The sequence below is a fragment of the Scyliorhinus canicula genome, chromosome 13 (assembly GCF_902713615.1).
Source record: "Scyliorhinus canicula chromosome 13, sScyCan1.1, whole genome shotgun sequence".
In the NCBI taxonomy this organism is placed as follows: domain Eukaryota; kingdom Metazoa; phylum Chordata; class Chondrichthyes; order Carcharhiniformes; family Scyliorhinidae; genus Scyliorhinus; species Scyliorhinus canicula.
In genome coordinates, this window is record NC_052158.1 from 1,743,518 (window position 1) to 1,757,569 (window position 14,052).

Genomic DNA, 14,052 nt, shown 5'->3' on the forward strand with positions numbered 1-14,052 from the left:
AAGCTGACACGGTTCCCTGGAGATAGAGGGAGCACCCGGAGGAAATACTCGCAGACAGGGGGAGAACACACAAACTCCACACAATCACCCAACGCTGGATCAAATCCGGGTCTGTAGCAGCAGTGCTAACCACTGTGCCACTGTATATTATATACGCTATTGATCTAGACCTTGGTGTGCAGGGAACTATTTTAAAGCTTGGGATGACACAACACCTAGCAGTATTGTAAACTGTGAGGAGGACCGTGCAGAGCTTCAAAAGGATGTGGACAAGTTGGTGGAGTCGGCAGAGGAATTGCAATGCAGAGAAGTGTGAGGTGTGCAATTTGGTCGGAGGAGCATGGAGAGACATTGGCTGGCCTTCCATCACTCCGCCCCCGATGTGCCGAATTCCTGGCGGCGCGGGATACCTGTGGTCTCAGCCATGCGGCAACCCAGCGTGGCGCCTGCGGACTCGACCAGAATCCGCACCGCTGGCCGGGGGGATGGGGGGTGTCTTCTGCAAGTGCTGGGGGGGGTGGACTGATGGGGGTGGCCGGGGGTGGGCTGTGAGGTTGCAGCTGGTTGAATGGGTCCACGCATGGCCGGCGCCATATTGTACAGCGCGGCCGCTGCAGGTCATCAGCCGTGCGCTTGCGCGGCTCGTGCCCCGGCCATTCTCCGGCCGTTTTCAGCCCGGGAGGCAGGATTTTCACCTGGCAGCAGTGCTCGCCCCTCACCGGTCCCGGAATCGGTCAGGGTTTCATGCAGATTTTTTTGGTCGTAAAAGACCACACATGCGCCGGCGGTGCCAGAACCTAGCCGCTGAAACAGACAGTCCAGCCCAAAGAGTCTGGACAGAGTCGATGGGGAGAAACTGTGCCCCCTTCGTAAAAGGATCAAGAAAATCTTTTTCCCCCCACAGCGAGTGGTTGGGGTCTGGAATGTGCGGCCTGGAAGTGAGGTGGAGGGAGGTTCAATGGAGATATTGAAGAGGGCGTTAGATGATTATTTGAATACAAACAATGTGCAGGGGTTCATGGGAAAGACAGGGGAACGGCACTGAGTCACGGTGCTCGTTTGGAGAGTCGGTGCAGACACAGTGGGCCGAATGGCCTCCCTTTGCGCTACAACAATTCTGTGATTCTGATAGTCACACAGAGGTACTGCTGTATTTGGCAAGGACATCAAACGTGGGTGTGGGATGACCATTATATGGTGAATATTTCAGGCACATAACGAAAATGTGGTATCAATTACAGCCTGCCAGACCTTGCTGACTAATCAGCTCCTTGTTTTCTGCATTGGATTTGCCTTATAACAGTGGTTGTTGTGTGCCTGTCTCCTACTTCCCGGCCCATGGCACAGGTCCCTTTCAGGATACAAACTGTGCAAGAAGCAGCAGGAAACTATATTATCGGAGACACTGGACTGCAGGCATCCTCCTGTTCTGTCCTTCCCCCACCTGAACCATCAGATAGATAAGAATGGCCACTTAGCTACCATGGGCATATTGTTAACCTCGCCTACCCCTCAGTTCCCTAATGGGATCAGCTGCAGTGCTGAATTCACATCTTCATTGAAGCCAACTGTCATGTAAGAGTACCTTTAAGAAATGGGTGTTTATAAATGGGTATGTATATAAATATCTGTAGTGAGAGTACCTTTAAGAAATGGGTGTTTATTACTGCAGTGATGTCAGAGAGTGGGTGGAGCTGGGCTGTCTGTCAGCTTTTTACTTTCGCTTTAGGCTGTTTGCTGCAGGGTGGGTCTGGTTTCATTTTCGTTTTGGAGAAACTGCAATCACAGCAGGGTGTGTGTGAATCTCTGCAAGCTTATGAATGTCCATTTGCTGAATTCAACGCAGTAACTGTTCTCAGAAGTGAAGTTAAGCCTGTAAAAAGGTGTTTAAGTCTTATGGATGTTAAAAGGAAAGCTCAAGGATTACTTAGTGTTGTATTCTTTGGAGGTTGTTTCTGAATTAATGGTTGCTAAGATGTTCACTATGTTTTAAGGTTAACTTGAATTCATAGAATAAACATTGTTTTGCGTTAAAAAAATACTTTTCCATTTCTGCTGTACACCTGTAGAGTGGGCCGTGTGCTCCCCATACCACAATCTGTTAAAAGCTGTGGGTCGGGTGAACTCCATGATACACTTTGAGGTTCTCTAAACCCTGGCCCATAACGCAACGCAGAGTAATTTGGATTTGGAAAGAATGGCAGTCTGCCCAATCCCATCGGTTTCACACCAGGCTAGTTCGGTTAAAGCGGCCCCCCACCAAAAAGATTCAAGCAGAAAGGGTGGAACCAGGATATCTTATAGTTATGTGATGGTCGATGTAGTTAAAAATAGGTCTGTTGAATTTTGTCACTGATTTAGTATTGGCGAGTTGGAAGAACTCAATTCCTTTGCTGCCGTCGGACCATCTCCCAAGATCCGTTCATATCCAGTGCATGTTATTCTTGACAATTTCAAAGTTGTTTCCACCGTCTGTGCCTACTGAATCCTCCACTCTAGTTTTAACATATGACTTCCCAAAATCCCAACGACAAACCCATTGTTGGAACATTCCCCACAAAACCCTGTGAGCGTTTCAAGCGTGCGTTGGAAAAACCACATCAAGCGATGTATGTACTCTGAATTTAACAGCAAGTATTTTTCAGGTTCGATCTGAAGCTGCAGAACACGTCATCTCCCTCTAACCCCTGAAAAAAGCTAAAAATGAAATATCTTTTGATCTTACTGCTTCTTTTCGACATCATCACGCTGGGTAAGAAACTCCCCGACTACATAATATGAAATTAAAATTGAAGAATGTATTTTTTTTGTTTTAATTTGATTATTTGTTTGCAGTTGTGTTAACTGCTGACTTGATTGATTTTCTATCAAAGATTGTTATATTAACTTTACATTTCCCACTCATAAGCAAGTATGACTGGAACTATCGATTAAACATATAGTGGAAATAGGTCTTTTAAAAAAGAAACAAACGTTCTGTTTAATTATGATCTGTTAGTAAAACTGTTGCCCCTCATCTTGACATCCTACAGTCCTATGACTCGTAAATTCAGTACTTTTGCTACGGGGCATTTGGTTAATCAATATGTATGTGCAATCTGAGGTTACTGGTCCGGTTTTCAGGGAGGTTGTCACTATTTCTTCCAGATGGGTTACTGAGGCCATTGTGTCGTAAAGAAATCAGAACGACAACGGTGCCAACCACACCCACATGTTCTGACCGGGTACTGCACCGCCTTCTGTGAGGCCATGTCCAGGGTTGTGGGAATGAGGGTGGAGCCGTGCCCACTAGTGGCGGTCTTTGGGATGTCGGAACAGCCAGAATTGTTCACGGGGAGAGGGGCAGGCGCCCTAGTCTTTGCCTCCCTGATGGCCCACTGGAGACTCCTGCTCGGCTGGAGATCGGCAGCGCCACCCAAGGCCGCAGACTGGCCGTCCGACCGAGCGGAGTTTCTCAAACTGGAAAGAATAAAATTCTCCGTTTGAGGATTGGAGGAAGCTTCCACAGCACGCGGAAGAATTCACCAGAATGTTGGAAGACCTGTACACAACCAGTAACCAATAGGCCGGGGGCTCGGGGGTGGGGGGGGGGGGGGTCAACTGGAACTGGTACCACTTATGGAACAAAGGGAAGGGGGTGTGGGAAGAAGGGAGGGGGGGGTTATAAAGGGCGGGGAGGGGGGCTGGCAGGAGAAGGGGAGAGTGGGGGAGGGAAGCACAAGCAGGATGCAATGCAAACAAGGCAGGAGAGCCAAAGGGAGCAAATAGGCGCCCCTGGTATGTTCTAATACCAGGAGGGGACACACTCAGCATAGGAACGGCACAGAGAGAGTGGCCGAGGTCAGGAGACCCCTAAACCAGGGCTCCCAACAATAATATCCAAACCCCAGTGTTTTATTCCCCTCCTGGGCTTTTACATTGGGATCATATTCTCTTCCTGTACATTTATATATATTATATATTGGAAAGATCTCTATATGCTGTTTAATATTCTCTGCAATGTAACTATAAAATGCAAACAAATAGAAATAATTTTAAAGGAAAGAAATGAGAATGGCTGCTGGCGTCGTTCGCAAAGCCTGGCTTTCTGCCTGTGAGCTCACTGCCCTTTCAGATTGCCAAGTGACCTTTTAGAGGACAGAGGGTAATCCATTAGCCTAGTTCAGTCCCACACTATCTGGATGTGCAATATCTGGCATGCAGCCTCTGGAGTGACCACCCAGGTATGTCATGGCGAATGTCAGGCTTTTTAAAAATTGTTCCCGGGATATGGCCAACGTTAGTGGGCAGCACGGTAGCATGGTGGTTAGCATAAATGCTTCACAGCTCCAGGGTCCCAGGTTCGATTCCCGGCTTGGGTCACTGTCTGTGTGGAGTCTGCACGTCCTCCCCGTGTGTGCGTGGGTTTCCTCCGGGTGCTCCGGTTTCCTCCCACAGTCCAAAGATGTGCGGGTTAGGTGGATTGGCCATGCTAAATTGCCCGTAGTGTCCTAAAAAGTAAGGTTGGGGGGGGGGTTGTTTGGTTACGGATATCGGGTGGATACATGGGTTTGAGTAGGGTGATCATTGCTCGGCACAACATCGAGGGCCGGAGGGCCTGTTCTGTGCTGTACTGTTCTATTTGTGGTCCATCGCTAGTTGCCCTTCAACTGAGTGGCTCGCTTGGCCTTTTCAGGGGGCAGTTCAGAGTCAACCAATATTACTGTGGATCTGGAGTCACATGTGGGCCAGACTTCCTTCCCGAAAGGACATTAGTGAACCTGATGGCAGGGGGAATGAGAAGGCAAACTATTATCTGAATGGCCTTATCTGAATGGGGAATGTGCAACGAGACCTGGGTGTCCTCGTACACCAGCCGCTGAAGGTAAGCACGCAAGTGCAGCAGGCGGTAAAGAAGGTTAATGGTATGTCGGCCTTCATAGTAAGAGGATTCGGGTACAGGAGCAGGGATGTCTAGCTGCAATTATCATAGAATCATAGAATATACAGTGCAGAAGGAGGCCATTTGACCCATCGAGTCTGCACCGGCCCTTGGAAAGAACACCCAACTTAAGCCCATGCCTCCACTCTATCCCCATAACCCAGGACCTAACTATACAGGGCTTTGGTGAGACCACACCTGGAATATTGTGTGCAGTCTTGGTCTCTTTATCTGAGGAAGTATGTTTTCGCAATAGAGAGGATGCAGCAAAGTTTTACCACACTGACTCTTGGGATGGCAGGACTGACGTACGAGGAGAGATTGAATCGGTTAGGATTGTATTCGCTGGAGTTCAGAAGAATGAGGCGGAATCTCATAGAAACCTATAAAATTCTAACAGCACTGGACAGGGTAGATGCTGGAAGGATGTTCCCGATGATGGGGGTGTCCAGAACCAGGGGGTCACAGTCTGAGGATACGGGGTAGACCATTTAGGACAGAAATGAGGAGAACTTTCTTTCCCCAGAGAGTGATCGACCTGTAGAATTTGTTACCAGTAGAAGTAGTTGAAGCCAAAACATTGTATGTTTTCAAGAAGCAGTTAGATATAGCACTTGGGGCAAAGGGGATTGAAGGATATGGGGGAAAGCGGGATTAGGCTATTGAGTTGGATGGTCAGCCATAATCATATGAATGGCGGAGCAGGCTGGAAGGGCTGAATGGCCTCCTCCTGCTCCTATTTTCTATGTTTCATTCTTGAGACGAACTATATTCCAGGTTGCATTAATTGACTTGAATTTCCATCATCTCCCAAAGAACAAAGAAAAGTACAGCACAGCAACAGGCCCTTCGGCCCTCCAAGCCTGCGCCGACCATGCTGCCCGTCTAAACTAAAATCTTCTACACTTCCGGGTGTCCGTATCCCTCTATTCCCATCCTATAGATTTGAACCCATGTCCCCAGGACATTAGCCTGGACCTGTGGATTACTAGTTCAGAGACTTTACCACTAGACCATCACCTGGCAAGAGAACTAGGGAGCCGAGATGTGCAGTCCTCTGTCTCTGATAGATGAGTGACTTGTCTCAGGATGGCTTCACAAATGGGCCGCATGCAGAAGCAGAGGAGAAAAGGGTGTGATCAGCATGCGCTTTGCCAGCCTCAAACTGCTTTGATATGTTTGGAGTTGAGGCCGCTAGGTGACTTTCCACCTCATCCTTTGTCATTTTATCATAGTTATGGAGTCTGCGCATTGCTAATGTTTCCATCCAAATGAACTTACTTGAATTGAGGGCGCGATTCAACGGAAACATTTCTTTTTCAAACATTTTTGTCCAATTAAGGGGCAATTTAGCGTGGCCAATCCACCTACCCTGAACATCTTTTGGGTTGTGGGGCTGACCCATGCAGACACGGGGAGAATGTGAAAACTCATGGATAACAGACACATTTCCAAGTGTCATTTTGGACATGATTGACAGGGAGTTTCTCGATGGCTGTACTCAGTGCCGGAAATGAGCCCCCACAAGCTTCTGGCCATTACTGGCTGTCTCACCACCCGATTCGCCAGACTTGGGCCTCGGCAGCTCATTGCAAACAAGGGGGGAGCTGCTTTTAAATGCTCCCTCACCACTTACTCCGGTCAACACACAAGCTTGGCACCACACAGACCTGCTCCTCGCTTTGGCGTTGCCGACCTGGCTAGACTTCTGGACCCAGTGGATTTGAGCCGGGACACCCTGTTCCCCCCAAGGGGTGGGAGGACCAGCAGAAAGGTCACCAATACTGCCTGGGAGGCAGTGGCAGCAGCTGTCAACGTAGACAGCATGACCACCGTCCTCTATGGGAAGAAGACCGAGCTGCAAGGATAAGTTACCACCTCTCTCCTGGCATTAATTCTGCCTGCCACCCCTCAAATTTCCAACCCCCACCCGCCCCAGATCATAGGCTGACACCCCGCACCCTCCCCACATCTGATCTTCGTGCTTGTTCCTCAGAACCCCCGGCGCCCACCAGCACAACCCTTCATTCCCAGGTGCGGTGCCCACGCATGCTACCTGCTGTAGAGCCCCTTGACTCATCAACGATGAGGCTCACAGTGCCCTCTCTGTGTCCCTGCAGGAGAACGTAGCCCATAAGAAATAGGAATGGGCCAAGACGGGAGGGCGGAGTACCGGAGATCGGTGGCCTCAGCCCATCTGAGAAACAGGCTCTGGAAATCGCGGGGAAACCTCAGTGGGCGACATTGGTGGACAGGCTTCCGGGGCACAATCTGGTGAGCACCCCATCAGGTGGAGGCAGGAACATCCAAGGCAATGAGCAGTCATAGAGAGGTCTGCTGGATCCCAGGCCTCACCTGGGTCCCAGTCAGATGCTGAACCTTTGGATAAGGTTATCCCAGAGCTGATGCAGAAGCTGGGACATGGCCGTGAGATTCAGGAGACGATGTCAGTGACATTCGGGCAAATTGACTGGAGGAGTCCGAGAGGCCGCGGGCACAAGAGATGGTGCCGACAATGCATGGCACTGAAGCCAACATTGCTGAGGTGGTGATTGCAGTGGAAAGCCTGGAGCACGAGGTCAGCATGTTTAGTGGTGGCATCCAAGGCGTGACTCAGTCTGTGACGACTGATGGCTGAGGGCCTCGATATCATGCCCCAGACGCAGGCAGACATGGCTGAGGCACTCCAGAGCATATCCCAGTCACTGAGGGACGTGTCTCAGAGGCAGGCAGACATTGCTGAGACACTCCAGAGGACGCCCTAGGCCACCGGGCACAAAAAGCAGCAGGCTGCTTCCACCTCTGATATGCATCGTGGGGACGCACCTAGATGTTGTAGTAGACAATGTGAGGTTAAGAAGATTGAGGATCGCTGAGTGGGCAGTGCAGGTATCTGTAGCTAGGGGGATTGCAAAAGTCAAATGTTCACAATTAAAATATGCTCCACCTGAAACCTCCTGTCACGTCATTCTTCATGTCGGGCCTGCCTGCACTCGCACCCCCCTGTTGGCCTCAGCTCCCCCCACACACCTCCGGGCACAGTTGTCCAAGATCAAATCCTCCCTCTGACCCAGACCCCGTTCTGGGGTGGGTGTGAGCGAGCTGTCAGCAGAAAGACAGGAGTCCGACTTTGGCATAAACTGAGGAGCACCAGAGCTAACCTCACAGCAAGTGATCGTCACTCACCTTGTGACCCGCTGACAGGGCCGACACAGGCCCATCGCCCTGGAGTCAGGTTACACAAACCCTTGGAGGGTGGAACATGGCAGTCACGGGGAGAAAGGGGAGGGGGAATGGGGAAGAGGCGAATGGGAGGGAGAAGGGGGAGGAGGATAGGTGGGAGCGGGGTTGAGCTGACGGACAAGGGCACAGCAGCCACCACAAAGCGAGAGACCCTCGGGGGGGGGGCTTACTACAGAGCGGTCCAGACATCGGAACGGAATTTTCAGCAATCCGATACACTGCTCACCGACAGCACGGGTAGCAACATGGGCCTTGTAATATTGGGTCTCCGCCCCGGTCTCCAGCCTCCGCACTGGCATCATCAACCAGGACCTCAGCGGGTACCCCTTAACCCCCAAGAGCTAACCCATCATCCTGGGGTGGTCCTCGAAGGCCCCCAGGATCTCTGGGTATCTCAGGATGTAGCTGTCATGCACGCTCCCTGGGAGGAGGCGGTCACACACGAGTTCAACGTTCACCTTGATGCCCCGGTGAGCACAAGGCAACCTGCCTGCCATCAATTACCCATTGGACCTGGGCCCTCCTGGCGATGGCTGAGAAACCTTGGTCCAGCTCAAAGTTTATATAGTCAACTTCCCAGACAAACGGAGCATCGGTGACCTGCGAACCCACTAGTTTGGTGCTTGGCTTGCAGACTCATATAAAGTACCTTGTGAAATGTATTTGAAAGTATAGGCATCATGTCACAGGGCAATGATTCCCAAACTTCTGTTGGTCGCCCCATTCGGATTCACCAACCTTTTACGTATCATCCAGGCAGTTACTTTTTTAACTATCCCTATAGTGACCACTCATTTGGTAAATCAGTATAATTATACATTACAAGTAAACATACGTCTATTTTTTTTACTTACCGTTAATGTTGTGCGTTGCCTTGTTTGCTGATGCATAAGCACCTGAGGTTGGGAGAAATTGCCGGCAATTTCAGTCAGACATATTTTCAACGCGCATACAGTGACAATACTTTGATTTAATTCGCATGAGTGTTGAAAATCCCCTTTCACAAAGTCCCGTGGCATCAAAACCTTGATAGCTCTGCCTGACGGCTGAGGATACTCTGCTTGGATTTAGACCCACAACTCTGCCGCTTTCTTTTGGCGGAACACAGACTTGTTCATGCTATTTGCTGCACGTCAAGGAGGCTCTCTTGCTCTGCACGACCAGCTCTCCTTGTGACCTGGGAATTGTGGGAAAATTTGAGAAAGGCGAACAAATCCAGCTCTTGGTGTTGTTCAGGTCCCGTTTCCGAACCAGTTAAAATAATTGTAATTCAGAATGGGCCGATAGCTTCCCAGATTCCGAAAGGCAAATTGTTGAACGGTGTTAATTGTTAAATTCAAAAGGTGTGTCAGACTGCACCAAAATATGTGCAATTCAACTGAACAACTTATCCATAGTATCTCTCTGACCAGTCTTCCAGCACTGTCATTGCAATCCAGTTTGCATCCCATCATTAGCTTCGTGCCAAATTTGATGCAATAATGAAAATGGATAATGGATTTGAATGGTTAAGTGAACAAAATTCCCTCTGTACTCGATAATAATTGTTTCGCTTTTTCACACCATGGAAATGGATGGCGAGTGAACGAGTGCTCGGGCAAGCTCACATCCCCCAGTTTTATTTCTGTTCGCTAAGCTTATCAATAAACCTCTCCGATGCTCCTGTCCAGATCTAACTTGTAATCTTGTCAGTCAAATTCTTCATTGACGAATGCGTGAATTCTTTGTCAAAAAAAGAAACCTTTGCCTTGAACAAGTTTAAGGCTGGAAGCTGAATTAATGAATTGATTCTATGTTCTTTACAAACAGGTACTAGTCTGAAGTGCTACCAGAATACTTTAAGTCCTTTAAATTGTAAGATGGAGACGATCATCTGTAATGGTAATGAAAAATGCTACAAAAAAGTTGGGAAAATAAGTAAGTAAGAATCAATTATCTGAAAACTTGAACGTAGGTTCACCAAATTCCCAACAGTTGCACTCCCAGGGAAGTTTTATTCCTCCTAGGAGAGAAGGGGAAGTTATGAATCACCGTCGGCCGTTTCGGAACTTGGTTTAGACCAATATAAGGTCATGTACTTGCTATCTTGGTTGGGAAACGGTACCTGGTGTGGGATGATTTGTGAAAGGAGAAAAAGAACTTCTTTTGATGCATTTTATAATGCATATAATGCATTTATAATAAACACTGGGTGGGTTCCCGGGTCCCCCCCCGCCTCGACATCCCGTGACATGTTTTGCAGCTCACCGGTGACTGGCGGAGGGATCTTCCAGTCCCGCAGCCGTCAACAGGGTTTGCCACTCTTCGCTCCCTCCACACCGGAGATCCCGCAGTGTGACAGGGGGGGGGGGGGGGGGGGGGGGGGGGGGGGGAGGTGGTCGCTATCAGCAGGACTGGAAGATCCCACCGGCGGGACCGGAACATCCTGCTGACAGGAACGGAAGATACCACCGAAAGAGCTGGACGATCCTGCTGATGGGACTGGAAGACGCTGCAAGATACCCCAAGCGGGGCCGGAAGATCCCGCCAACAGGGCCAGAAGATCTCGAAAACAAGGACACCTACATCAGACTCCTATTTATTGACTACAGCTCCGCCTTCAACACCATAATCCCAGCCAAGCTCATATCAAAGCTCCAAAACCTAGGACTTGGCTCTCCACTCTGCAACTGGATCCTTGACTTTCTGACCAACAGACCACAGTCAGTAAGAATGAACACCAACACCTCCTCCACAATAGTCCTCAACACCGGTGCCCCGCAAGGCTGCGTACTTAGCCCCCTACTCTACTCCCTGTACACACACGACTGCGTGGCAAAACTTGGTACCAACTCCATCTACAAGTTTGCTGACGATACGACCATAGTGGGCCGGATCTCGAATAATGACAAGTCCGAATACAGGAGGGAGATAGAGAACCTAGTGGAGTGGTGTAACGACAACAATCTCTCCCTCAATGCCAGCAAAACTAAAGAGCTGGTCATTGACTTCAGGAAGCAAAGTACTGTACACACCCCTGTCAGCATCAACGGAGCCGAGGTGGAGATGGTTAGCAGTTTCAAATTCCTAGGGGTGCACATCACCAAAAATCTATCCTGGCCCACTCACGTCGACGCTATCACCAAGAAAGCACAACAGCGCCTATACTTCCTCAGGAAACTAAGGAAATTCGGCATGTCCACATTAACCCTTACCAACTTTTACAGATGCACTATAGAGAGCATCCTATCGGGCTGCATCACAGCCTGGTATGGCAACTGCTTGGCCCAGGACCGCAAAGAACTTCAGAGAGTCGTGAATACCGCCCAGTCCATCGCACGAACCCGCCTCCCATCCATTGATTCCATCTACACCTCCCGCTGCCTGGGGAAAGCGGGCAGCATAATCAAGGATCCCTCCCACCCGGCTTACTCACTCTTCCAACTTCTTCCATCGGGCAGGAGATACAGAAGTCTGAGAACAAGCACGAACAGACTCAAAAACAGCTTCTTCCCCACTGTCACCAGACTCCTAAATGACCCTTTTATGGACTGACCTCATTAACACTACACCCTGTATGCTTCATCCGATGCCAATGCTTATGTAGTTACATTGTATATCTTGTGTTGCCCTATTATGTATTTTCTTGAATTTTGTTTAATTCCCTTTTCTTCCCATGTACTGAATGATCTGTTGAGCTGCTTGCAGAAAAATACTTTTCACTGTACCTCGGTACACGCGACAATAAACAAATCCAATCCAATCCAATCCAATCCAATCCAAGATCCTGCTGATGGGACTGGAAGACACCACAAGATACCCCAAGCAGGGCCGGAAGATACCGCCAACCGGGCCTGAAGATCTCACCGACGGAACAGCTGGAAAATTTTGGCCACTATACCTTTTTTCAGTCTTATTGTTTTTTCCGAGTCTTGTATGGTCTGATTGGGTTTAGAGGCCGTAATTTATTGCAGTATTTTTCAAAGCAAATTTCCATGCAATGATCCTGAAACAATGCACGTCGGGAACATAAAATCTCCCCTGGTGCTAGTTCAGAGGAGACCAGGCATGTTCCCCCGGTGTCCTAACCAACATTTAACCCCCTTGATCAACATGATAACAGTGCAGTCTGTGAACACTATCGCTGTTATTTTGAATCTTTCTGTGCGCACGTTGGCAGCCATGTTTTCCCTACGTTACGTTACGTTACTATGACACTTGGCCATAAAACACTTGGGGCATCCGGTCGGTGGTGGTGAAAGATGCGATGTAAATGCAAGTCTTCTCTGAGCGTGTTTGTGCTTTTGATCGTAAGATTTTGCTCCCGACTTGTCTGCGATGACTTTGAATGTGGATAATTGTGTTCTCTTTACCGGCAGGAAAAAATATTATTTCAAGTCGTGGTTGCACTGCGCCGAAGCTATGTGATAAAACACACGTTGACGAATTTGCAGGCTTGAAAGTCACCTTGAGAACATTTTGCTGTGACAGCAACTTGTGCAATGGAAGCAATGATGTGAAAATGCCACTTGCAATGGCCTCTGTTTTGCTGTTTGGCTGGTTGATATGTTTTCTGTAGCGCCACGGCTGTTCATAGCACCGTGTGAACTCATATGGTACTGCCATCGTTACTTCTAAGAATACCGATTAGCCATAGATGTGAATATGAATATATGTCCTCATGTTCATGTTGCAATGCCAACAAAAATGAAGTGCCTGAATATTATGAGGGATAGCCCACCACAGCTGCCCCTGGTTATTCATTGTGTGCCCTCTTGTCGTAGATAGCCAGCCAATCCAATTGTATGAAAAAAGATTATAGGGCCATTCATGACCCTTCCAAGGTTCAGTTACAACTGCGGCATCCCTACCTACATCGAAAAGGTGTTAGAAGCACTTTTAGGCAAATTACACTTGACTTTTGCTCCACACAACACTGAATATTATCTGACATGGTCAGTGTGAAAATTAATTTGAATCTCTGGGCAGAATTTTACAGGGGCGACACGTGGCACAGTGGTTAGAACTGGGACTGCGGCGCCGAGGTCCCAGGTTCGATCCCGGCTCTGGGTCACTGTCCGTGTGGAGTTTGCACATTCTCCCCGTGTCTGCGTGGGTCTCGCCCCCACAACCCAAAGATGTGCAGGGTCGGTGGATTGGCCACGCTAAATTGCCCCTCAATTGGGAAAAAAATAATAATTGGGTATTCTAAATGTATAAAACAAAAAAGAATTTCACAGCCTCTTCCGCCAGCATTTTACCATGACAGGGACTGTACAATTCTGCCCTCCCACCATTAAAAAATGTTATAGTTAGTGTCACAGGTCAATAGTCTAAGCTGAGTTCCTGTTTGCAGCTCACTCCATCCCCTCGATAGAGCACACTCTGAATAACAGAGGCACAAAGAACTTTGTGGAAAATGTGAGTTTAACTGCTTAAATAAGGGCGGAGTGAGTGCTGCTCAAATTTGAAGGGAGGCATTGAAGGTGATTCACCTGGCTTCCGATATCCGGGTTAGAGATTCTCCTTTAATGCTATTTCTTTGAAAACAGTGGCTGACACGATCATGTGAAATTCCTTTGAGGCCCACCTTATGACATTTTACAAACTCTTTTTTTTTAAAAATACCAGCATTAAAATGGCAAGCAGTGGAACTCGATCCTTGATGGAATTCTAAAATTAATGCACGGAGCAATGTCAATCTCCAAAATGTTCCTATTTGGATGGTGCGGGACAGATTGGGAAGAAATCCCCATGAGTAACACCACAAAGCATTGCCTGTCCTGCATTCTCCCCCTCCCTTCCCCCCCCATCTCCAGTTATTGGATTTAATACAGGTGTCGGGGGGTTGGGGGGCGATGTTCAGCTACGGAGGATAGTGTAGCCTGAGCGAATGGTGCCTTGTTTCC

General features: G+C 48.7%; 1 protein-coding gene across 1 annotated transcript; it reads left to right on the forward strand.

Annotated features, from left to right (window-relative positions):
• Positions 1–2,643: 2,643 nt before the first annotated feature.
• On the forward strand, positions 2,644–13,184 carry LOC119976286 (cobrotoxin-b-like). Its single transcript, XM_038816703.1, has 3 exons — positions 2,644–2,752; positions 9,974–10,081; positions 12,523–13,184. Exons 1-3 carry the CDS (start codon positions 2,704–2,706, stop codon positions 12,720–12,722), a joined length of 357 nt encoding a protein of 118 aa, XP_038672631.1. The 5' UTR covers positions 2,644–2,703; the 3' UTR covers positions 12,723–13,184.
• Positions 13,185–14,052: the final 868 nt, after the last annotated feature.